Source organism: Malania oleifera, chromosome 6 (genome assembly GCF_029873635.1).
Source record: "Malania oleifera isolate guangnan ecotype guangnan chromosome 6, ASM2987363v1, whole genome shotgun sequence".
Lineage (NCBI taxonomy): Eukaryota > Viridiplantae > Streptophyta > Magnoliopsida > Santalales > Ximeniaceae > Malania > Malania oleifera.
Genome location: NC_080422.1, coordinates 48,047,573 through 48,073,271, shown reverse-complemented (window position 1 = coordinate 48,073,271; position 25,699 = coordinate 48,047,573). Strand labels below are relative to the sequence as shown.

At 41.5% G+C, this 25,699-nt stretch overlaps 1 protein-coding gene across 5 annotated transcripts in view; it reads right to left on the bottom strand.

Moving 5' to 3' along the window:
* LOC131157863 (protein HIGH CHLOROPHYLL FLUORESCENCE PHENOTYPE 173, chloroplastic) overlaps nt 1-2,233 on the bottom strand; it is a 71,074-nt gene extending 68,841 nt beyond the window's left edge. For 4 of the 5 annotated variants that reach the window (XM_058112290.1, XM_058112289.1, XM_058112288.1 and 1 more), the window contains exons 1-5: nt 1,397-2,196; nt 1,072-1,284; nt 695-899; nt 342-417; nt 70-205 (exon numbers count right to left, since the gene is read on the bottom strand). In XM_058112290.1, the coding sequence (XP_057968273.1) occupies nt 70-205; nt 342-417; nt 695-899; nt 1,072-1,284; nt 1,397-1,996 (1,230 nt within the window). In that variant the 5' untranslated portion in view covers nt 1,997-2,196. Of the gene's footprint in view, nt 1-69; nt 206-341; nt 418-694; nt 900-1,071; nt 1,285-1,396 lie in introns of all 5 variants that reach the window. The other variant, XM_058112286.1, reaches the window with a different exon arrangement.
* Nucleotides 2,234-25,699: the final 23,466 nt, after the last annotated feature.

Here is a 25,699-nt window from a genome sequence, read left to right as displayed (position 1 = left end):
AGTCTGACCACTGGATTAAAGCACCAAACAAGCACTGGGTTTTTATATGAAGGGAGAAAGAATCCTCACCCTGCAAAACCCAACCTTTGTGCTAATTCTTGCAAAATACATTTTTCTTTGAGTTGTGTCAGCCAAAGGACCAGTTTCAAGAATTAAAACGTAAGATCTTCCATTCCCACCAACAGAAAGAACCAAACCTTCATACCTAAACATGCAAATTGAATCATGTAAAGCATGATAAGCCTTCAAACTATATTACATTTTTTTTAAAATAAAAAAACACTTTTAAGTCAGCCAAATTTAGAGAAAAGAGGGCAATGGGTAAATACAAGAACTTATACCTGTCAAGAGTGCAACCTAGAGGAAGCAAAAGCTTTTTTGACAGTTCCACATAACCTCCTCTCGTGAAAACATAACCTGAGATAGAAAATAGGGAAAACAATGAGAGAGAGAGAGAGAGAGAGAGAGAGAGAGAGAAAGAGAGAGAAGAGAAGAGAAGAGAGAAGCATTGGTAAGTAATATTTCTTTCATTCCCAGACTTGCGCTTGCATATTTGATTCAAATCAAGAAATATTTTCAAATTCATAGTGAACAGATGAAGGAATCGAGACTTAATGGACTACATTGCTGGCTCAAAGTGAACATTCCAGATTGCAATTGCTTGGTCTAGTTTACCTGTTTCAACTGCATTTACCTGAGAAAACAGCATCTCCTGTCTCAGTGAACTCAAATTTAGCGTTCATTCCTCCATCGTACTTAGCAGCAACCACATCCTGGAAGTAAGTACCTTGACGAACTTCCCATCCTTGCAACGAATCTGCAGATTTGAATTTTGCAAGCAAAAGCTTGCTTTTGTTGCTTTTCCCTGCCCGCAGTTGTGCCATTTTGTTGTTGTAGTCCTGCAGTTGTACAAAGCCTCACATTAGCCTAAAGCAATTTCCTGCGGCACCATTTTTAAACTCCCCAGATTTTGGATGAGTCGGCATTCTACTTCATTTTCTATTACTGTGGAATCCGTAGCAGACTCATGGAGATCCTATGCATCAAGAGACGTTTGGAGAAATGGCACACCTGAAATGCTTTGGTGAGGTTGTAAACCCCTTTATAATCAACCCGGTTGAGGTCGCCGGTGATGGCTGAACGAGCAGTGGCACAATAGATTATTTTGTTGCAACCTTCCACAGCAGCCTTCACAGAGGAGGGATCACCCACATCCCCAATCACAATCTCCACCGACCTCGGAAGATTTTCCTCCACTTCCTCGTCCGATTTCCTCACCAAAGCCTAGTCATTACAAGAATACACCAACACAATGGAGGAAAAGGAATATTATGATACAACTGCAATTAAAAGGTTCGAGAACATAGAAAGTGTTCAGAGAGGTAAAACGGAAAACCTTGACAGTATAACCACGGAGCATGAGCTTGCGGACAACGATGCGGCCAACGCGGCTGGTGGCGCCGGCGACGAGGACGGTGGTGTTTTGAGCCCCGGGAACGGTGAACTCGCACATGGGACCTTCCCTGATTAGAAGGGCATCGAGACCGGTCTCGTCCTCGGCTCGGGCGGTCCTGGAAATCTGGCCCAATACCGAGAACTTGCGCCACACCTCGTCAAACACTTGCCTCGATTTTCGCCCCAAGCCCACGGGATTCACGTCCACCAGCCTGATCATCGAACCCTCCTCCTCCTGCGGCGGCTGCTCTTGCTCTTCAGCTCTGTCATCGCCATTGCCGTCGCCGTCGTCGTCGTCGTCCCCATCCTTGGCAACTGTCTTCTTCCTCCTCCTCCCTTTGTCCTTTCCAGTATCGGCGGCGGCGGAGGGCTGTCTCTGAGCTAGGGCGGCGGAGGAGGCGCGTCGACTCTTCCAAGTGGCGGGATTGTGCGGGAGAGAAACATTAGAGTCGAAAAAATGCGAATTCGGAGGCGGTATCTTTACTGGGGAAGATTTCCATTGCCATTTAGCAGTAGCTGAAGAGGCGGCGGTTGCGCTCATGCTTTCGGGTTTTGCAGCTAATTCTCTGGTCCTCTGGACTGGGCAGCGCTCCCGCTCTGCCTCTATTCATTTGCATTTCTGGCAGACGGACGACAACAACCAGGAGAAAATAAAATTTCAAAAAAAAAAAGAAAAGAAAATGGGAGGTTCCGATGAGGACACGAGTGGCGCTTTTCCCCTGGCCTCTCCTCCAAGTCGGATGGGCATCGGCCCAGATGGAATTAATGGATTTTATTTTAAATTTTAGTTCAGGAAAAGGAGCTGCAGTGGAGAATGCCAATGCGAGTGGTTGGATGGACGACCGTCCGTGTTAGGTGTTAGCGAGAAAATGGAAGGAGTGGGTGGCTAGTTAGCGGATAGCGCAGTCAAAATCAAAAAAACAAATTAGTAAATACTGAATTTGCAAGGCAGGCATTGGAGCCTCCTCGAGAAGGGTGGATTATTCAAGCAACATTCCAGAGTAGAGTAAAGAAGATGGAAGTAAAACCCCTTTTGCTTTGCCGAATATCGCCCTCCTCTAATTAAGCTAAGGTCTTAGCATAGGGCAATGTGATGACTCGAAGGATATGTGAGTTTATATATTTACCCACAAACCCCACATATTGTTCCCATACTTATTCAAAATATTCACAATTGTATACAATCAAATATTCACAATTATATTGTTAAGGGGAAAAATCGGTGACGACCAATAGGGGTGCTCCCAGATCTCCGGTAACCTAAAAAGGATAAAAAATAGAAAGGTTTGGAAGACCCGAGATATACTCCGGGGAATCACTCCGATGCCTAAGTAAGAGGGATGCTCTAAAGAGGCTAAATGCAACGGTAGAATAGGTTGAATGACTTACCTTAACCTCTTCCCAAGATCCCTTCTTATAGGTGCTCGAGTTGACCCATGGTTGATTCATCTTTATTGTGCGGGGGCGTGAATCACTCCCAAGTCATAAAGTGCTTGCGCCCATCACTCGGCTATTTAAATTGTTGGTGTGAATCTCTCCTCCTCTTTATTAGGTTGGAGCTCATTGCTCATCATAATATTTGACCCGGAGGAGGCGTGGGCCAGGTGTTGACCTACTCTTATTTGCTGGGCTATGTTGGGCGTATCAGTTGTCCCTCCCCCCCTCAGTTTCAAATTTCTGGATGGAATTTTGAACAATCGTTGTGTCTGCACTTTCCTTCCAGAATATGTAATGCTCCCTCTTCTTCTTCTTCTTTTTGGTGTTCCGAGTTGATATTTCAAACTGCTTCGTGGAGGACTTTTACCGAGCTGTTTCGAGCTAGGCAGAATTTGCCGAGCTGATACTTCGAGTTGCTCTATGGGGCATTTTTACTGAACTGATATTCCGAGCTGCTTCGTGGGGGACTTTTACCAAGCTGGGCAGGCTTTGCCGAGCCGATCTTCCAAGCTGCTCCGTGGAGCATTTTTCCCAAGCTGCTATTCCAAGCTGCTTCATGGAGGACTTTTATCGATTTGTTCCGAGTTGGGCAGAATTCGCCAAGCTGATGTTTCGAGCTGATATTCCGAGCTGCTCCGTGGGGTATTTTTACCGAACTGATATTCTAAGCTGCTTCGTAGGGGACTTTTACCGAACTGTCCCGAGCTGGACAGGCTTTACTGAGCCAATGTTCTGAGCTGCTTCGTGGAGCATTTTTCCCAAGCTGCTATTCCAAGCTGCTTTGTGGAGGACTTTTTCCGATCTGTTCCATGTTGGGCAGAATTTGCCAAGCTGATGTTCCGAGCTGATATTCTGACTTGCTCCGTGGAGCATTTTTCCTGAGGTGCAATTCCGAGCTGCTTCGTGGAGGACTTTTACCGATCTATTCTGAGCTGGGCAAAATTTGCCGAGCTGATATTTCGACCTGCTCCGTGGAGCATACTTTTTTCGAGTGCTATTCCGAGTTGCTTCGTGGAGGGCTTTTACCGAGCTGTTCCGAGCTGGGCAGGCTTTGCCGAGCCGATATTCTGAGCTGCTCCGTGGAGCATTTTTCCCGAGCTGCTATTCCGAGCTGCTTTTTGGCTTACTTGTTGTTGGCCTCTAGAGAGGTGCTCTTCATTTGGGCCTGTTTTGCCTAATGAGTCGTGCTCATTCGCTGGGCTATCTTTGGCCTCACGAGTCGTACTCGTCAGTTTGGCCTATTTCACCTAATGAGTCGTGCTCATTTACTAGGCTGTCTTTGGCCTCACGAGTCGTACTCGTCAATTGGGCCTGTTTTGCCTAATGAGTCGTGCTCATTTACTAGGTTGTCATTGGCCTCACGAGTTGTACTCGTCAGTTGGGCCTAGTGAGATGTCCTTATTTATTAGGGGTTTCAATCTAACCCTTTTTCCGAGGCGTCGTCACCGTCCTTTCAAGACGTCGTCTATCCTGTAGAAATGTGATAAATGCATGTTTAAATGTGTTGTACCTTGGGAAGTCACTTAAATGAAATGTTCTCATTTATGGGGTGTCAGTCTGACGCTATTTCTGAGGTGACGTTGTGCTTTCGAGGCGCCATCTGTCCTTGAAAAGTTGCATATTATCGATATTGGCGCCACTGCCATGCACGTGTAGTGATTTTCTATACGTACATAATTCTCTGTGTCCTTTCTCTCTAGAGATGCAATCATTTTTCTGCAGACGAGAATTTTTTAGATTCCTGCTTCCTCGAGGATTCGTGCCGCCCTCTCTTTATAAAGGTCAGGCCCCCTTCATTCTTTTCTCATCTTCACCCAAAGGGTCCCCCACTTGTCATTAGGTACGATCTCCCTTTCAATTGCATGTTTGTTTTGTTGCTCTTCACTGTTCTTGCATTCACTTTTTCGACTTGATCTTTTCTTGTATGGTAACTTTACTGTTTTCACGCAAAATTTTACTAGTTTGATCTGTTTTGGCATCTTTCCTTGTTTTTGCTAGGGGCTCGTTCGTTTGATCCATTTGTAAAGATTTTGTTTCATTCATTTCACTCTTTGTTTTCCTAATGGAGTCTTCCTCGTAGCCTTTGCGGGCTTCGACTACAGTGAGGAGTGCTCATTGCGACCTCACCCCCTCCGATTTACAAAATATTCGTTACTTTTTTGCCATCCCCCAGAGTATTACTGTTAGGTTGCCCTCTGTTTCAAAATCAACCCTTCATCCGGGCTCCGAGAAGCTCTTCCTATATACGGATTACTTGGACTTGGGTCTTAGACTCCTTTCCCCCCCCCCTTTGTCTCTAATGTATTATGCTTTTACCGAATAGTGTCCTCCCAATTGGTTCCGAACTCCTACCTTTCGCTCACCTGTTTAGTCGTCCTCCTGCTTCATTTGGGCCATCAGCCTATAGTTCCTCTCTTTAGGAGTTGCTTCCAGATGCAAACGCACTCTGTAGAGAAGGAGCTGTATTATTTCAATTCTTTAGCAAGTTATAAGCTTTTTACGCCGGGCAGCTCTTCCATACATAATTGGAAGTCCCGGTACTTCTTTGCCTCGGGAGAGTTGAACTATACGAGCTCTCTTGTCTGGTCTGCTCCTCTAAATGGTAACGTTATCTATCCCTATCTACCTTTTTATGCAGGGCTGCATGTAGGTTATTCACTGGCTCACTTGTTTTCCTTTCATCCCTTTTTTTCTTTTGTAGTTCGGGTGTGCCACATTCTTCCAAGGCTTTCCCCCAAAGAGCAGGTCATCTTAAAAGAGCTGCGAGCCCTTGGCGAACAAGGGATTGTCCCTCACGAGGAGCTGCTCCAAGAGCGTGTCGCAGTGGGATATCAGCCCCGTTTCCCCAAGTCTTACCTCGCCTTTGATTTATATATATGGGTTCGGATATTCCTGCTATTGTTGGCTTTTTTATCTTTTCTCTCTGTCTTTGAAGATATGGACTTTAACAGATATGAATCTCCAATGGGGGAAGCTAAGAAGCAGAGGGCGAGTAGGAGCAGGAAGAAGAGAAGGGAGCTCGAGGGAGAATCGTCTCAAAGGGACGTACCTACTATAGGTGATACTGAAGCCCCTACTGGTGAGAACATCACAGCTCCTCCTCCGGTCCCCAAGGCTTATATTGAGGCAATCTTTCATGAGCCGACCCATTTTGTCTCTGCTCTACGCCGGGCGGTACACGTGGAAAACTATGTGCAGGTTCAGTGCTCTCTTGTTGATGTTCTTTCAGCGAAGATCCACCACACCTCTTACCAGGTATACTTTTCAGCTGGGTTATTTTTCTTTTTACGGTGGAGTTTTACTAATCCGTTTTCCCTTGTTTCCCTTTTCAGTTGGCGATAATGGCCTTGGCATAAGAGGAGAAGGTGGTCGAGATGTACCACCAAACATTGGATGTGAGGGAGAAGTACGTGATTGCTTAAAATGAACTCCATGATGCCGAGAATCGGGAATGTGCTCTCCAGGAGGAAGTGGAGCGTATCCATAGAGAGGAAATTCCTGTTGCTGCTGCTGATGCGGCCCGAACTGTTGTGAAGGAGTATAAGGGCTCTTCTCGGTTCGTCTTTGACACCGCGAAGACCTATCGATTAGGGTTCAGGAGGTGCCGGGAATAAGTGAGAACTAAGCACCCAGATCTCCCTCTGGAGGGTGTTTGCTCGCACAGTTATGGAGATGAGAGTCTAGACTCCGCGGAGGACGAAGAGGAAGAGGGGGAAGAGGAGGAAGTAGGAGAAGGGAGTAAAGCAAGCTAGAACGCTGAAATTTTATTTGTAGCTCTGTTTAGACTTATTGAAGTAGTACAACCGATGTATTTGAGAATTTATTACTACGTTGTATGAAACATTTTATGAATAATACTTTTTCAACATATCAGAGTTCCATGTATTATGATTTTCTTCCCCCCTATCTCCTCCAATTTGTATGTCCCCGGTTTGATCTCTGCTGCAACTCGGTATAGACCTTCCCAGTTTGGCTTTAGCTTGTGCGAGTCTGACTCTTGTGGGCTAATTCAATTCTTTCTAACGACTAAGTCTCCAGGCCAGAAGTTGCGCACTCTCACTCGATGGTTTTAGTATCTTGCCACCCTTTGTTGGTAAGCGGCGATTTTTATGTCGGCTTGATCCTCTCTCTCCTCTAGCAAGTCTATTTCTGACCTGAGCTCTTCATTGTTGTCCTGCTCGTTGAAGTATTGCCTCCGCCAAGAGGGGATACCCACCTCTGCCGGGATGATAGCTTTTACCCCAAAGGCTAGCATGAATGGGGTTTCCCCTGTCGAAGCTCGCTGGGTTGTGTGGTATGCCCAGATGATGGAGGGGAGCTCCTCTGCCCATCTTCCCTTCATAGATTTAAGCCTTGTCCTTAGTCCATATAGTATGGTACGATTCATGTTTTTGACCTATCCATTGCTTTGGGGGTGTGCTACTGACGCGCAGAGTAGTTTGATGGATAAGTCAGAGTAGAATTTTCTAAAGCACACATTATTGAGCTGTCTCCCGTGATCGGTGATTATGGCCCGCGAAATTTTGAACCGACAGACCACTGATGTCCAAACGAATCGGGTGATGTTTCGCTCAGTTATATGGGCTAGTGTTTTGACTTCTACCCACTTAGTGAAGTAATCGATTGCTACCAGCAAGAATTTCCTTTGTCCAGTTGCCGGAGGCAGACATCCCAAGATATCTATCTCCCACTGGGCGAAGGCGTAGGGGCTAACCAGAGGGGAGAGCGGATTGGAGGGTGCGTGTGGTATTCCCCCGCAACGCTGGTAGCTGTCACATCGTTTAACGAGCTCGATCGCGTCCTTTCTCACCGTGGGCTAATAAAACCCTTGTCGTAGGGCTTTATGAGCTAAAGCCCTGCTAGCTAGATGGTTTCCACATATTCCTTCATGGATTTCTCTTAGGACGTAGTTTCCTTCTTCTCTACTCAGGAAACGGAGGTACGGTAGCAACAAAGAATAGCTCCTGATCTATCAGTGTGTATCTCGCCGTTTTCCTTCTCAATTTAAGGGACTCCTTATTATCCCCTGATATGGACCCATCACGGAGGTAATGCAATAAAGGCGCCCTCCAATCTCCATCTTTGACTTCGGAATACAGTGAGTTGATTTTGTACTCCTCGTATGAGGGTTTTGCGATTCGCTCTAGGTAAATTGCATCCCTCCATTCTGAACTGGTTCTAGAGGCCAATTTCGCGAGCGCATCGGCCTTTGTATTCTTGGCTCTTGGCACGCGCTCTATGTCGAAGTGTATGAAGGCTTTTGCGCATTCTTGGGCCTTGGCCAGGTATTTTTTCATCTTCTGATCCCCAGTTTCAAATTCTCTTTCAGCTGCTCTACTACCAATTGGAAATCACTTGACACCTTGATCTATGCTACCCCTAATGCTTCTGCTAGTCGAAAATCTGCTAACAGAGCTTCGTACTCGGTGTCATTATTCGTTGCTGAGAATTCTAATTTTAGTGCGTACAAAGTCTCGGTACCATCTGGTGCCGCGAGGATAAATCCTGCGCCTCCTCCGGCTACGTTTGATGACCCGTCTACGTGCAGCGCCCATACATCTGACCTTCCTATTAATTTAGGGGGTTTCTCTGCAGTGAAATCGGCGAGCACCTGGGCCTTGACCGTAGGCCTTGGCAGGTATTGTATGTCGAACTTGCCCAATTCAATGGACCACTTCGTCATCCTCCTCAAACATTCTGGTCATTGGAGAATCTGTCTTAACGGTAGGTTTGTCAGCATAGTTATCTTATGGGCCTAAAAGTATGGCCGTAATTTCCGTACAACACAGATGATGGAGAATGCTACCTTTTCAGTCGTGCTGTAATTCTTTTCTGCTCTAGTCAACACCTTGTGACTCACTCAAAAAATGAGCAGCTCGAGAGCTATCCCAAGTATAGGAGTTCTGTCGTGTAATATTAAGCCCAAGGGCTAGATTGTCTCCTCAGGGAATACGTTTAATCTCAAAATTTACGTTCGTCCAATTGAAAATAAAAATGCATTGAACTTGGTTCAGATTCAGAGTTTTCAAGGTTGTTCAATTTTACTTATGACGAATTAAATGGCACGTAATTTAAAAACCTTAAAAGTAACATTCACTAAATCAAAAAATAAGTATGGAAATTCTAGTCTACTTAAGGAAACATTAAAACACGCATTAATTAAAGATGACAACTAAGAATATGGAATTTAACACACAATGGAAACGCAGTCAAAATTAAACACACTCACAAACAGTAAAAATCAAATCTTTAACCAAATTAAGGGATCAACCCACAATCACAATTTAAACACAAAACGAACAAAATTTTAACGCATAAACGATAACGATACAAAAAAAAAAGAAATGAGCTTTAAGCAAACTAATCCTAACTTAATCTGTTTAAACAAATAACTAAAAAAATTTAAATACTAAAGGAAAAGGACTAACTCCAAATTTATATCCTGTTCAAGAACAAATAAATAAAAGACAAGAGAGAAAACATCATTAATACTTAATAAACTCTAAAACAAAATAATATAATAAGTAACTACATAAAGCAAAAGAGGAAATAAGAAGGCAGAGAGAGATGATGATGCTCCCGGGTGTTTCCATAGGTGGCATAGCTGCTGCTACTGCTTGGGTCTCCTCAGGTCTTCAAGGGAGCTGCTGCTGTGCGCCGTGAATTTGCAGAGGTGCTGGTTGGGCAGTGCTGGAGGAGCAGGGGCTATTGCAGCAAGTTGCAGGCAGTGCTGGAGGATCTGCTGTTGCCGGAGTTGACGGAGAAACAGAGGAAGAAAGGAGGGGGAGTTTAAGGGAAGGACAGAGAGAAGAGACAGGGAGAGAGTAAAAGGGGAAGAGGAGGAACTAGGGAAGAAGGAATACAAACTGAAACAGAGAAAGAGAGGACGGGAATGAACCAAAGAAAAGAGAGGAAGAGAAGAAGAAGAAGATGAAGAGGAGAGAATGGGGAGTTTGAGGGAGAGAGAACGGTGCCGGAGGCACACCCAGAACAGGGGGAAAATAGGGATTAAATAGGAGAGGCTTCCCTAGACCCGGATGGAGAGGATTGACCCGGATGGGAGACCCGACCCGAATTGTTATATTTTTTTTTTTCATTTTTTTCATTCTCTGTTCATCGCAAATCTGACTCTTCTGGAGCCCGTATCTCACAAAACTCAAAACACGAAAGTTGTAGATAATCCATTCCTATTTCTCTAGAAATTTGAATCGTCTCAATCGAAGCTCGAACAAAAAAGTTATGCATGAAATACGAACAGGTATCGGTTTTGGTTCCCGGGAATTTTCCTGCAACAAAAAAATACCAAAACTTCATAAATAGTGCAATAAAGTTCAAGAATGATGATTTTGGCACTTTATTAAAATATTGGACAATTTTGGACATTTAATTAAAAAATATAAATCGTAAAGCCCGGATAACAATGCCCAATTACGCAGTTTTGACGCGTAATCACACCCCCCAACTAACGTTTTGCTAGTCTCTAGCAAATGACGTGAATAAATCTCAGGGTGGTGTCTGCAACTACATACTCCGTTGATCATGAAATCAATGCACATGTGACATAACTATACCACTTCACATATAAGAACATAACTGAATTTCACACAAGCTCGTTCATATTCAATGCACACGACTCCAAAGCATGTCACTCATGCAAGTTTCATCGTTTATATGTGATTTAAGAGCAGTATACTCACATGAAGTTAATTAGTGGCACATTCAGAGTTAATGCAATCATATAAGTTTGAGTATAAACAGGTAGACTCTCGAGGTGTGTGTGATGTGTGTGACTCATTACACCTAGGATACTAGTGGACACCTATAGAACGGTCGCTTTGACTCGGCCTAACTGGTGTACCCTCAAGAACACTCAAAAAAAATGGGTTCACTCATTATATGTGAGGAGGAGTGTTGCGGTCAAACATCCCATATATTAAAAGGAACAACGTTAAGTATATGGAGTAGACTAGTCTGGAAAGGATCTAGCCTATCTATGAGGTGTCGGGTCCTTCACCCTAACATCTTCTCACCTACTCGCCATATCCAACCGAGACCACCCTAGATCAACTTACTCACAAACTTGTCGTGAATACATTTGAGGCATTAACCGGTAAAGCATCTTCATACGTGGAAAATATGTGTCGTCCTTGACTTTTTGTGATATGTATTTGGGCCGGCATTGACATTTCATTTCATGCGCATGTGTATTGCTTATTCTTTTTTTCTGCTCATTATTTATTTTTTGTCTTTTCTTGATCAATTAGGACAATCATAACACTTCTTTTGTAATCTTCATACCATCAATGGGAATTGAGCTCGAATAGTGGTCTATGAACTAAGTTTATCTCTAGGGGTGGCTTAGCCTTCACATTTTGAGTAGGCTACAAGACCTAGGTTTCTATCTCCCCACTAGGTGTCACCTCTAGGCTAGCAAATCAAAAACAAAAACTAGTGTACAAAGGAATCATCCAGAAAAAGAGAATTGAGTTCTATGAACTCTGATTTGATATTAACGCTCAAAAGGACGATAAATAGCTCAAGGATATCTCACAAGGTGTCATAGTCGCCACGGGTGCTCTCTCAGTACTCACATGAAACCCTAAGTGCAATGAATCACGTGAATGTGTTTATTCAGCCTCGTGAGATGCCATGTAAATACAGGAAATTATATAGTCAAATTAACACGAATGTACTACCAATCGATTCTTCATGGAGTCATAAGATCATATAGAGAGAAACTACGCATGATTGACTCAAGTGTGTCATTCTTAAGTTATATGCAAGTATGTGAAAGGTATGAATCAGTGTTAAGCATGGCATAATGCAATGTAATTCCTTCAGTGCTCCTCCTTTCTTTCTCTCTCTTTTTGATTTTTTGATTTTTTTTTTGATTTTTTTTTTGTTTTTAAAATCCAGTACGTGTACATGCACAGTGTCACATGCAAATGCTCATCCCCCCCAACTAAAGTGGAACATTGTCCTCAATGTGAAAGCATAGGGGAAATAGAAAATACTGTGCACGGGAAAAGTAAGGCGTACCTGAGTGGCGAAATAATGGAAAACAAAGATCGAACTACGAGAAAATAAACCTGAAAACTAACTAAAAATAAAATAAGATAAAATAAAAGAAAAATAAGGGAAAGAAAAACAACACAATTGTCTTGGCGGAGGCTCTGGAGGAATTTCTTCTGGTGGCCGCAGGTCTATAAATTACATCGGCGAGTCTCCAAATTTGAGCCGCCAAAATCGATCAGTCTTCAAACCTGCACGAAAATCAACCTCAGATAAATTAATGCGTGTCAAAATACTAAACAATTTGTGTGCAGGTCGACCCTCTTGTGTTGACAAGAAAGGGTCTTTATTCAACATTGTGTCCAGGAAATGTGCTTCTTTACGAACTAACGTTTGAGAGAAAGTGATCGGAATAATTACCTGTAGTTCTTCAGAAGCATTAACATTAAAGGTTTTACCTGGTTCTTTGAAAATTATATGCTCACCAGACTGGTCACCCTCTTTATCTGGTGTACATATCATCATACCACTGCAAGAGTTTGCCTCCACATTAGGCTCATTAACATCTGATTCAGGCAGGAGTGACAGTTTCACGATTTCTGAGCTCGGAGTATGAGGTACCACAGGTTGGTACTCCGTATGAGTATCAGTCTCCTCATCAACTAATTGCTCCGCTTCTAATCCCGTTTCCTCTGATTTTTCTTTGACCTCTTCTAGTTCAGCCGTGACTTCTAATGCTGAGACAACTGGTTGTCTGACGATGAGCATCTCAAGTTGGGGAAATTCTTTCGCGCTTCTTAAAGTGATGGCGGCCTCTGCTGCCTCAAAGAGATCATCGTGCATTTGTTGTTGTGGTTGCTGGTACTCTTGAGGACTAGACTGAGGTTCTGCGAGCAATTCTTCGTTTTCTAAAATATCCAACTGTGTGCTTATTGCATTAATGGTATCTCGTAATTCATTATTATGATCGACTTGAGTTTGCCTGAATTGTTGGAGCATGTTCGCCATTTGTGTTATGCTATCATAGAAAAATTCTGACGACGTATAGCTCGGAGGGATCTGTTATGGCTGATATTGAGGTGGAGGGTTGTTTGGGCAATTTGGTGGTTCATATGCATCTCTACCACTAATTGTGTTGATAGGGTGTGCAGTTATGGTTGCCTGAGTGCATCGTGTGTTCCACTGTGGGACATTGTCAGCTAAGTAATCAAAGAATGATAATACCTGATTTGGATCCTCGCTGACGGGCTCTCCATTAGACATAGTCTAGACAAAACACTTACAATCAGGGGTAAGAGCACTATAAAAATAATCAACTAACCTCCATGAGTCAAACCCGTGATGTGGACAAGTGCATAGTAGATCCTTGAATCGCTCCCAGCAAGCCCCAAATATCTCGTCATCCTGCTGCACAAAATTAAGAATCTGTTCCTGCAAAAATTGAGTTTTCTGTGAGGGACAAAATGCATGTAGGAATTCACGCTCCATATCAACCCAATTAGTGATAGAATAAGGTCTCATAGAATGAAACCAAATCAATGCCCTATCCTGCAAAGTAGTAAGAAATAAATTCAGTTGAATAGATTCATCAGTTTCAGCATGAGAGAAAAACATGTTGCAGGTTAATTTAAACTCTGCTAAGTGCTGATATGGGCACTCAGATTCCGTCCCGTAGAACTTGGGCAGCAATGACGTTCTCCTACATTGCATCATGAAATTAAGCTCATTATAAGGCAAAATAGTGGAAGAAGATGCAGTGGCATATTCAAGCTGCAAAAAATCCATTATCGTGCGCGGTGTGAGTGAAGCCATTTTTCAAAACTCAAAAAAAAAATTCTATTTTTTTTTATGCTTTTTTTTTTATTTTTCATAAAACTAATAAAAATGACAGGAAAAACGAAAAATTGAGACTAAGAACGACATTCCATGGCAACGGCGCCAAAAACTTGACTCACTCGAAAAATGAGCAGCTCGAGAGCTATCCCAAATATAGGAGTTCTGTCGTATAATATTAAACCCAAGGGCTAGATCGTCTCCTCAGGGAATGCGTTTAATCTCAAAATTTACGTTCGTCTAATCGAAAATAAAAATGCACTGAACTTGGTTCAGATTCAGAGTTTTCAAGGTTATTCAATTTTACTTATGACGAATTAAATGACACGTAATTTAAAAACCCTAAAAGTAACATTCACTAAATTAAAAAATAAGTATGGAAATTCTAGTCTACTTAAGCAAACATTAAAACACGCATCAATTAAAGATGACAACTAAGAATATGGAATTTAACACGCAATGGAAACGCAGTCAAAATTAAACACACTCACAAATAGTAAAAATCAAATCTTTAACCAAATTAAGGGGTCAACCCATAATCACAATTTAAACACAAAAAGAACAAAATTTTAACGCATAAAGGATAATGACAAAAAAAAAAAAGAAACGAGCTTTAAGCAAACTAATCCTAACTTAATCTGTTTAAACAAATAACAAAAAAAAATTTAAATACTAAAGGAAAAGGACTAACTCCAAATTTATATCCTGTTCAAGAACAAATAAATAAAAGACAAGAGAGAAAACATCATTAATACTTAATAAACTCTAAAACAAAATAATATAATAAGTAACTACATAAAGCAAAAGAGGAAATAAGAAGGCAGAGAGAGATGATGATGCTCCCGGGTGTTTCCATAGGTGGCATAGCTGCTGCTGCTGCTTGGGTCTCCTCGGGTCTTCAAGGGAGCTGCTGCTGTGTGTCGTGAATTTGCAGAGGTGCTGGCTGGGCAGTGCTGGAGGAGCAGGGGCTATTGCAGCAATTTGCAGGCAGTGCTGGAGGAGTAGGGGCTGGTGTGTGGCTTCGGGGCTGTTGCAGCAAGTTGTAGGCAGTGCTGGAGGATCTGCTGCTGCCGAAGTTCACGGAGAAACAGAGGAAGAAAGGAGGGGGAGTTTAAGGGAAGGACAGAGAGAAGAAACAGGGAGAGAGTAAAAGGGGAAGAGGAGGAACTAGGGAAGAAGGAATACAAACTGAAACAGAGAAAGAGAGGACGGGAATGAACCAAAGAAAAGAGAGGAAGAGAAGAAGAAGAAGATGAAGAGGAGAGAATGGGGAGTTTGAGGGAGAGAGAAGGGTGCCGGAGGCACACCCAGAACAGGGGAAAAAGAGGGATTAAATAGGAGAGGCTGTCCTAGACCCGGATGGAGAGGATTGACCCGGATGGGAGACCCGACCCGGATTGTTATATTTTTTTTTTCATTTTTTTCATTCTCTGTTCATCGCAAATCTGACTCTTCTGGAGCCCGTATCTCATAAAACTCAAAACACAAAAGTTGTAGATAATCCTTTCCTATTTCTCCAAAAATTTGAATCGTCTCGATCGAAGCTCGGAAAAAAAAGTTATGCATGAAATACGAACAGGTATCGGTTTTGGTTCCCGGGAATTTTCCTGCAACAAAAAAATACCAAAACTTTATAAATAGTGCAATAAAGTTCAAGAATGATGATTTTGGCACTTTATTAAAATATTGGACAATTTTGGACATTTAATTAAAAATATAAACCGTAAAGCCCAGATAACAATGCCCAATTACGCAGTTTTGACGCGTAATCACCTTGCTAGTGTAATATATGGGTTGATGTTGCCGGCCTTCTTCTCAAACTAAAACTGAGCTAACTGCGTTTACTGTGGTGGCTATGTACAACTATAATTCTTCTCCATTCTCTACCTTCTTCAATAGGGGTGGGGAGCTGAGGTATTTTTTAAGCTATTCGAAGGCACTGTTCTGTTCCTCCCCCCATTTGAATCCTCCTCCCTTCCTTAATGCTTTGAAGAAGGGTAAGCCTTTGTCCCCTGAGCAAGAGAAAAATCAACTGAGGGAGGCTATTCTCCCTGTTAAGACTTGGATCTCCTTTTTCGTCCGTGGGGCCTTCATTTCTAGTAGTGTTCTTATTTTGTCTGGGTTGGCCTCTATACCTCGGTGTGTCACCATGAAACTAAGGAACTTTCCTGTGGAAACGCCAAATACGCATTTTGATGGGTTTAGCTTCATGTTGTATCTGCGTAAGAGTTCAAACGTCTCTCTCAGGTCTTCGCAATGCTTCTCTGCTTTCAAGCTTTTTACCAGCATGTCATCAACGTATGCCTCCATAGTTTTACCGAGCTGATCTTTAAATATCTTGTTCACCAACCTCTGGTATATGGCTTTCGCATTTTTCAATCCGAAGGGCATCACTAGATAATAGTACAGCCCCCTTTCAGTGATGAAAGATGCTTTCTCTTCGTCAGCCTGATGTTGGGGGAAAGCTCATGCCCAGCAGTTGAATCTACCAGCTGATCGATTCGGGGGAGAGGGAAGCTGTCCTTTGGGCACGCCTTATTCAGATCTATGAAATCTGCAGGTGCGCCATTTTCTGTTAGGCTTCCTTACTAGGACCACATTGCTTAGCCACTCTAGGTAGTTCACCTCCCTGATAAAGTTTGCTTGCATCAGCTTCGTCACTTCCTCCTCAATTACCTTAATTCACTCCATCGCGAAACTCCTTTTCTTCTGCTTCACAGGTCAATGGTTGGGGTCCACCTGCAACCTATGCTCTATGATGGTAGGATCAATACCCGGCATATTATCAACACACCAAGCAAATACGTCCGCGAATTTGTTTAGTAGCTGGCTTAGCACTGCTCTCTGGGTTTCAGGCAAGTGACTCCCAATCTGCATGGATCTTTCCTGGTGGCCAAGTAGGGGTATGCGGGCAATATCTTCATCTACTGTGCTGATTTGAGGATATTCTCCCCTTACCTCTAGATCTTCCATGGTTAGGGTTTCTCTTACCTCCATTTTTCCTTTCAGGGCCATAACGTAGTAGTTCTGAGTTGCTACTTGATCTCCACTGACCTCCCCCATCCCATTCGGTGTAGGTAATTTCATCTTGAGGTGGTACATTGACATGACGGCTCGAACTGCATTAAGAAAAGGGCGACCCATATGATATTGTATACCCAGGGCCGATCAACCACCTAAAACTCTGTCAATGAAGTAACTAGCTGTGGGGTAGTCCCCATGGTCACAGGTAGCGTGATTGTCCCTACAGAATGAACCAAATCTCCACCAAACCCAACCAGGGGGGTTGCGATTGGTTTGAGTCTTTCCTTTCCAATTTTCATCGCTTCTAGTACGAACCAGAACATGATGTTTGCCGAGCTCCCATGATCTATTAATACGCGCCTGACTTTGTAGTTCACCACCAACAAGGATAGTACTAATGCGTCATCATATGATTGTTGTACCCCTTCTTTATCTCAGCTATCGAAGATGATATCTTCACCTTGTCTATTTCTTTTGCTATTTGGTTCCCCTTTTTCCACTGAGAACACCTGTTTAGCGTACCTTTTACAAGCACCTCCGTTGTCTCCTCCACTAGCAGATCCTCCAAAGATCACTACAATTTCCCCTATGACTTGTTCTTCCTTGTCATTTGCGTTGGGTCTCTTTTGCTCGCAAGGTTCCCCCGGTGGATCTTCTTTTTTGATAAACCTTGATAGGTACCCCCTTTTTATTAGGGATTCAATTTCATTTCTCAGCTGAATGCACTCCTCTGTGTCGTGCCCGTGATCCTTGTGGAACTGGCAAAACTTAGACATGTTTCATTTGTGCAGGGGAGTTCGCATGGGTTTGGGCCACGAGACATAATATTTTTTTCTTATCTGCATCAGTACTTTAGAACATGGTATATTTAGTGGTGTATAGGTGGAGAACTTACTGGATTTTCATCTCATGTTAGGGCTGGCAAGCAGCGTTGCGTTTTCATGTCTTTTTGTGGACCTGGAGGATTCACCCATCCTGACTATTCCCTTTCCTCTTCAACTCAATGCCACTTCCCCTAGTGTGCATCATCTCTTCCAAGTTGATGTACTTTTGCGCTCTGGCCATCAGCTCCCCCATATCAACTGGTGGTTTTTCCTTAGCGAGAACAGGAAACTTCCAGGTTGGAGAGCTGTGGTCAGGGCTGTCAATGCCACTCCTATGTCCAGATTGCAGACCTCCAGGGTTGCGGCATTGAAGTGATGCATGAATTTCTTTAGTGTCTCCCTCTCTCCCTGGACCATGCTCATTAGGTGAGTTGTTGTTTTGACAATCCTCTGACTGCTGAGGAAATGGCCGATGAATAGTTGTTCCATCTCCGAGAAGAAGCCGATTGATCTAGGTCGTAGGGTCTGGTACCAATATCTGGTTCTACCCTAGAGGGTTGCTGCAAAGGCTCGACACATAATGGCATCAGGAGCGCCTTGCAGCTGCATTAGCACCCTGAAGGTATCTAATTGATCGATTGGGTCAGAAAGACCCTTATACCTCTCAAAGGTGGGCATCTTAAACCTGCTGGGTAGTGGGACTTCCATCACTTCTCTCGTGAAGGGTGGCTCCAAAGACCGTAGATACACTTCTCCATAAAGGAGGTTAGTCTTGCCCTCTTTCCTTATTTTTTCTATTTGCTCTATCTTTTTTATCCTCTCCTCAAATTCCAAGGATATTTTTTGTTGATTGACGTCTACGCTATTCACATCTTCTATCTTTTTTGTAGGGAAAGTTTTCTCCTCGCTCTCCTTTGCTTCATTTGTTTTCCGGGGTGGATCTAGACTCACCTGTTGTTGAAGTGGGGCGCATGCTTCCTGACTCTTTTGGTGTAAGAGCAGGTTGAACATGTCCTCTATTTTCTTTTGTAAGGCAAGAAACTCCTCCCTAGTGACTCCTGATGGATCTGCAGGAATAGAACGGATTGACTGGACTGACTCTTTTTAAGCGGAGCCAGAGCTAGAGCCGTGTGAGGTGGACATTTTTTCCACGTGGGAGGGGGGAGCAGGACGAGTGCCTCACCAGAGTGGTCTCTTATAGACAACACCAACTGTTGCAGGGAAAAATCGGTGACGACCAATGGGGGTGCTCCTAGATCTCTGGTGACCTGAAAAGGATAGAAAACAGAAAGGCTTGGAGGACCCGGGGTGTACTCCGGGGGATCACTCTGATGCCTAAGTAAGAGGGATGCTCTAGAGAAGCTGAATGCAACAGTAGAATAGGTTGAATGACTTAACTTGGCCTCTTCCCCAAATCCCTTCGTATAGGTGCTCGAGTTGACCCTTGGTTGATTCGTCTTTATTGCGCGGGGGTGTGAATCACTCCCAAGTCATAAAGTGCTTGCGCCCATCACTATGCTATTTAAGCCGTTGGCGTGGATCTTTCCTCTTCTTTATTGGATTGGAGCTAATTGCTCGTCAAAATATTTGACTTGGAAGAGGCGTGGGCCAGGTGTTGACCTGCTCTTATTGGCTGGGCTATTTTGGGCGTATCATATACAAACAATATTGAGAAAACAAGATGGAGTAATTAAAAGACTTATAAAATTTACGTTTGGGATAATTCCTAATTAATTAATAATTAGAGCGGGCCCCGAGAATCAAGGGGGTAAAATGTGTGATTTTTGAAAATTTGGAATTTGGAGTTGTCACTAACCTATTTTCTATGGTGCGGTTAAAACACCTAATTACTACTCAAAAATTAGTCTCGGTCTGTGTATATCAAGATTGGGATCGGAAGTTTGGTTATGCGAGGGAAAGGTTTTCGCACCCCCTATGCACTCATTCTACGAATGGTACCTAATTAATTAAGAATTATCTCTAAATTGAATTTAATAACCTTTTAATTTACTCCTTTTAAAATAAAAAAACAAATGAATGAATAAATATAAAAAAAATTAATATGATATAATAAAATTTAGGTGTGACTTAGGAATGTCTAATAATACATCTAAAAGAGGAGATCTTGTTAGAAAAACTCCCTTCATAGCTAATACAGGTGAGGTGTAATATACCTCATTCCCTTTTAAAAAATTATAGGGAGACCCCCCACCCCAATTAAAACTCAAGAAAATATCTTTCGAAAATATTCTTAGATTTTTCAAAATTTTGTAGAAATTTTTCTAAGTATTTTTTATATTTTTCTAAAATTTTTGAGATTTTTCAAGGATTTTTCTTCATTTTTCCGAGTCAAAACAACCCATAATACTTTTCCTGTTTTCAAAAATATTTTTCCAAAATTTTCCTCATTTTTTTAATTTTTTGTGCGTTTTCTACTTTTTTCTCAATTTAAAAATTAAATAAAATATAAATATAGAAAATAAATAAGAAAATAGTGAACCGCTTTGATCGGTCTAAACTGAGTCAATCGGTTGAAGGGGTAAGTGGTCTAGTGAAAAAATTAGGCCACATGTCAGCCCCGGGTGGGGACACATAGCAATGTATATTATATTTTATATATATATATATATATATATATATATATATATATTGTTTTCTTGGAAAGTGGGGTGACGTCAGACACTTGTCACCTACTGGGTGGCCCTAAATTTTGGACGAGAATCGCTGACGTGGCATAATCAAGACCGTCCAAAGTAAACACAGATCCCACGGTCCTAGTTGGGCCACGTCACCACTTGAAGGCTTGGGTTGATTGTGCCACATGTCACCATCTACAGGTGACACGTGGCCCCTAATCCCTTTAATATAAAAGCCCCATTTTTTTAGTTATTTCATATTTTCCATTCTCTCTCTCTCTGTCTCTCTCTCTCTCTCTCTCTTCTGTAACGCCCCGAATTCGAAACTGGGGTTCGGATTGTTAATTAAAAATAAATCTCTGATACCAAATAATTACATAGCGAAAGACCTCAATATTCATATACCAGAGTACTAAAAACCTTTCATTACAAGAATATCTCTAATAACAAATTTTAATACATCCTTGGAAATTCTAAGATAAACCATAAATAACAAATTCAATAATTAATCTAAACTACTATTTCTAACCCCACCCACGTTTCCACTATGCTACTCTAATTCCTATCATACTCCACAGGGCATCTAAAAAATAATTAATCATGATGGAGTGAGACACTTCTCCATAAGGATATAATAAATTAGATATGCGTGTGACAAATGAGTTTCGGTGTATACAAAATATAGTTGTTAGTTAAACAACATCAACTGAGAAAACACATGCAGACTGTACTCACACACACATAAAAATTTATAAGCGAGAGTTCCCAGGGATAGGGGAGATTACACGTCCATACATGTAACACCCCTTTGCTCTTATACCGTTTGTAACTTTACCCTGTGACGCCTCGAACCCGCCAAGTAGAGCCCGAGTGCCACATGTTTCCAGTTACCTATATCTGATATTCTAACATCAATTACGCAACAGAAAAATAAACTAACATCCTTTATAACATACTAGAGTTTTATATACATAACCCAAAAGGTATTCTCCAACATCCAGTATTCACAAATATATACATCTCAGAAAACTTAAACAAACCCAAAATATACATCAAAAGTCTATACCCTCTCACTCACAAAAATGCCACGCCAAACCCTGAGCTCACAAAACTCGATCACGCGAAGGTCCTGAAAAAGATAAAATTCATATCGGGTGAGACACATCTCAGTAAGAAAGAATAGTTTAACACTAGTGTGTGGCTATCATGAGGTTTGTGTACAAAATATATAATCATTATTTACAAATTAATCCATAATTAAAAAATAATTCTCTATCCGTACTCACACATATGCATCATATTTTACTAACGAGAGTTCCCAAAGATTGGGGTGATTACTCACCCATAAAAGTAGCACCCCTCTACTCTGATGCCTTATGCAACCTATAGCTACAACTAAAACATATTAGGGCACTTACCTTACTTAGTAAGCCCTCAGGTGGATAGTTTATCTTGTATTCACACACATTCACACAAATGTTTACCAGTGAAGATTCCCGAGAATAGAAAATATTACCTGCCTATACAAGTAGCTTCCCTTCACTAATACATTATGCAGCCTGGTATGACTACATCTGATACCTATCAGGGCACTTGCCTTTCCCAACAAGCCCTCGGGCGAAGTGTTTACCTCACCCCAAATAAATATAATACTACAATATATAATACATTTAATACTACAATTCACATTTGCTGAGATTGAGGCGTTACATATCGCCGTCCCTCTATCCAGCCATACACAATCATCGTCATCGGGGTGTTATGTATCCCCGTCCCCCGAGACCTTTCACAATAATCATCATCGAGGCATTACGTACCGCCATCCCTCGAGACCTTTCATAATAATCGTCATCGTGGCGTTACATACCGCCGTCCCCCGAGACCTTTCTCAATCTTACACATCACATAATTTCATTTCCCATTCGCTGTTATTATATTATACATTTGGTTAAATTAAACAATTATGCATTTAGAACTCATTGCAGATGGATAGTCATTAGCATGCTTCCTCCCATGACGGGTTGTGCGGCTCGAAAGCTGGACTTAACCTTGGTCAGCCCACCAAAGTTAAATTAGTAACAACTTCTTTAGTCTGTAAGTCAGATTGGCTATTCCCATACAAGTCTAGATTCTAGGAGGGACTCTACCCTTCTCAACCTAATCGACCATCCTATCTACACACTCTTTTCAAGACGTGTGGGTGCACTAAGCTCTACAGAAATCATGCACAACAATACTATGCCTCACTATGGTCCACTAGAGTTCTCAAATCATACATTGCAATTTAACATTCACATCCTGCTCTGATTAAACAATTCACAGGCAGTATATATTTTCATCACATTTCAGTATTTCCAACATCTCATAAATATATCATACTTTTAACACACTAATTTCATTTTACTCATGCCACACAATTTAATTAATACTCTTAATTATATAATCAGAAATAACCAAAGACCAACCCATGTTCATCATCAGTTTTACTGAAAATACACATCAAATTATCTCCACAATTTCAGAAAACTCATTACTTTAATCATTCCATTTTCACAAATAATAACTATAGCCCTAGGCTCAAAAATCTTAGTTTAAATGTTTGGCTTTCAATACTCGTACAATAATCATATAAATATGCAAATAATTTCCATTTTAACCAATGAAATTTCAAATCAACTGGCTTAATCTATTTGCCTTACCTAGTTTCCTGAATTACGCTAGTAGGGACCCCAAAATGATGCTGGCGGCGCTCACCCGAACCTTAATTCAAAAACCCTAGTTTATCAGCTTAAATCCCAGATCAACAACTATTAAACATCCCCAAACCTATACACACTTTTTAAATATTCATATACTAGACTAACGACTCATTTCTACCCTTACCTCAACTTAGGGTAAAAGCCTGGAAAGATCCCGTGAGAGAGAGAGAGAGAGAGAATCATTTTAGAGAGAGAAAATGAAAGATTTCAGGTTGCTTAATGAGTAAGAAATGAAAATTTCAATTTATAAGTTGTTGGGTTGGCCAACCTCATCGACGAAATGATGTCTTCGTCGACAAGTTGTTGAAGGACGTTCGTTGACGAAAGAAGGACTTCCTCGATGAACCTAAATCTTGAAATTTTTGTCGTTTAGGATCTTTTCGTCGACGACGCCTGAACTTCGTTGATGAACCACTAAAAGACCTTCGTCGACGAAAGCAAGGGATTCATCGACGAAGCCTATTGTTTCTTTAAAAAAATATTTTCCCCTTTTTCATTCCTTTATTATTTTCCATAAATAAATTTTTTTTGGGTCTCTACATTCTCCCCCCTTATGAAATTTCATCCTAGAAACTTGCTTCCTGATCATCTCCATATTTCTACAATTTATCAACTATCTAAGTCTCATACAATTCAGTATATACCACTATCTGCATTTCTACATTAACTACAATTATATAAAATCTTCATTATCTTAAACATAAACTCATACCTGCCCCCTTGGCAATATCTGCCTCGATTGTGACCATCGTGTACACACGTGTTGGACCACCTCCACCTCGGGGTACGTGTTGGTTTCCCGGGATCTGATTCGGTGTAGGTGCAATAGGCAGTAGTTCATGGCAATTCCTCACAATGTGCCTTGGTTTACCGCACCTATAGCAGCTAGGATCCCCAGTTCAGTAGTCACCCCTATGCCTCCTATTACATCTATGACATATGGAGTAAGATGAATCATAACGCGGCATAACGGACCTTGTGCTCATCCGTGTAGCCAAGTACTTCCATTATCTCCTAAATTTCCCGAACCCAATTCTCTGCAATCACTGGATCGGATCCTCCCTCAAATGTTGGAGGGTTCAATCTCATGAACTCCTTGATGCTACAGCTCTGGTCTACAGATGGACAATTCTACTCTTTAGAATCCTTCCTCATTTCTGTCCTGACCTGACGGGCTATACCCCTCAGCATAGTGGAGGTATCAAAGTCCTCCTCACTAGATTCCTCCGAGTCATAAGTTACTTCTCCACTATTAACATCCTTACCTCTAGGATCCATCTTGAATATAGGACAAAAAAGAGTTAAGAATTCCATTATCATAACCTACTTAACACAATCATTAAACCAAAATCCAATATATGTTCAAATTCTTAACTTAAGGACCAGTCCCACAGCTCAGAAACAAAAAACATCTAAGGTTTATCGTGGTTTGTCTGAAACCGTCGACTGCTTTAGAAAAATCACAGAAAGTCGTTGACATACTTCCACCTCCAGGCTACAAGACAAAATCCTATAACTCTCAATATGTAACCTACCCATTTCTTATCCTCATTGTCATTTGCTCCTATACTCTGGTATTAATCATCCCTAAGTATGCAGAACCTAAAACCTAATGCTCTAATACTACCTTGTGACGCCCCAAACATGCCAAGTGGGGCCCGGGTGCCATGTGTTTCCAGTTACCTATATCTGATATTCTAACATCAATTACACAGTGGAAAAATAAACTAACATCCTTTATAACATACCAGAGTTCTATATACATAACCCAAAAGGTATTCTCTAACATCTAGTATTCACAAATATATACATCTAAGAAAACTTAAACGAACCCAAAATATACATCAAAAGTCTATACCCTCTCACTCACAAAAATGCCACTCCAAACCCCGAGCTCACAGAACTCGATCATGCAGAGGTTCTAAAAAAGATAAAATTCATATCGGGTGAGACACATCTTAGTAAAACGGAATAATTTAACACTAGTGTGTGGCTATAATGAGGTTTGTGTACAAAATATATAATCATTAATTACAAATTAATCTACAATAAAAAAATCATTCTCTATCCCTACTCACACATATGCAGCATATTTTACAAATGAGAGTTCCCAAAGATTGGAGTGATTACCCACCCATACAAGTTGTAACGACCTTCCTATTTTACCATACATTTTTTTTCCATAATAATAATAATAATAACTCCATCATCCTGCTCGATTGTCAAGATCATGATCAACCTAGACCCATGGGTACCATGGATATACCTGTTATACAATTTTGATACCTAAGCAGCAGAACACATAAAATTATTTGTATGCCATAAAACACCAAAAACCATACCAGAGTACTACTAAATCTATCGTATACATATATATATATATATATATATATATATATACAATTATCCATAAAAGTCCCAAAAGTATCCCTAGGGTCTCACTCTGAAAACTGAGTAACTCACCTTTCTAATAGGGTAGCCAAATCAGTCTCTATTGTCGCGGAGCTCTATCTGCCCCTCTATATGAATTTCTTGAAATGTTTATAATGCTAGGGTGAGACACATCTCCGTAAGGGAAATAAACTAACATTAGTGTGTGACAACATGAGTATTCTTTTGTGATAAATATAAACAGTATATAAATCATAACTGGTAAAATTCTCAGTAATTTTCTAAATAAAACGTAACCTGTCTTAACATAACGTATCATACTATATTT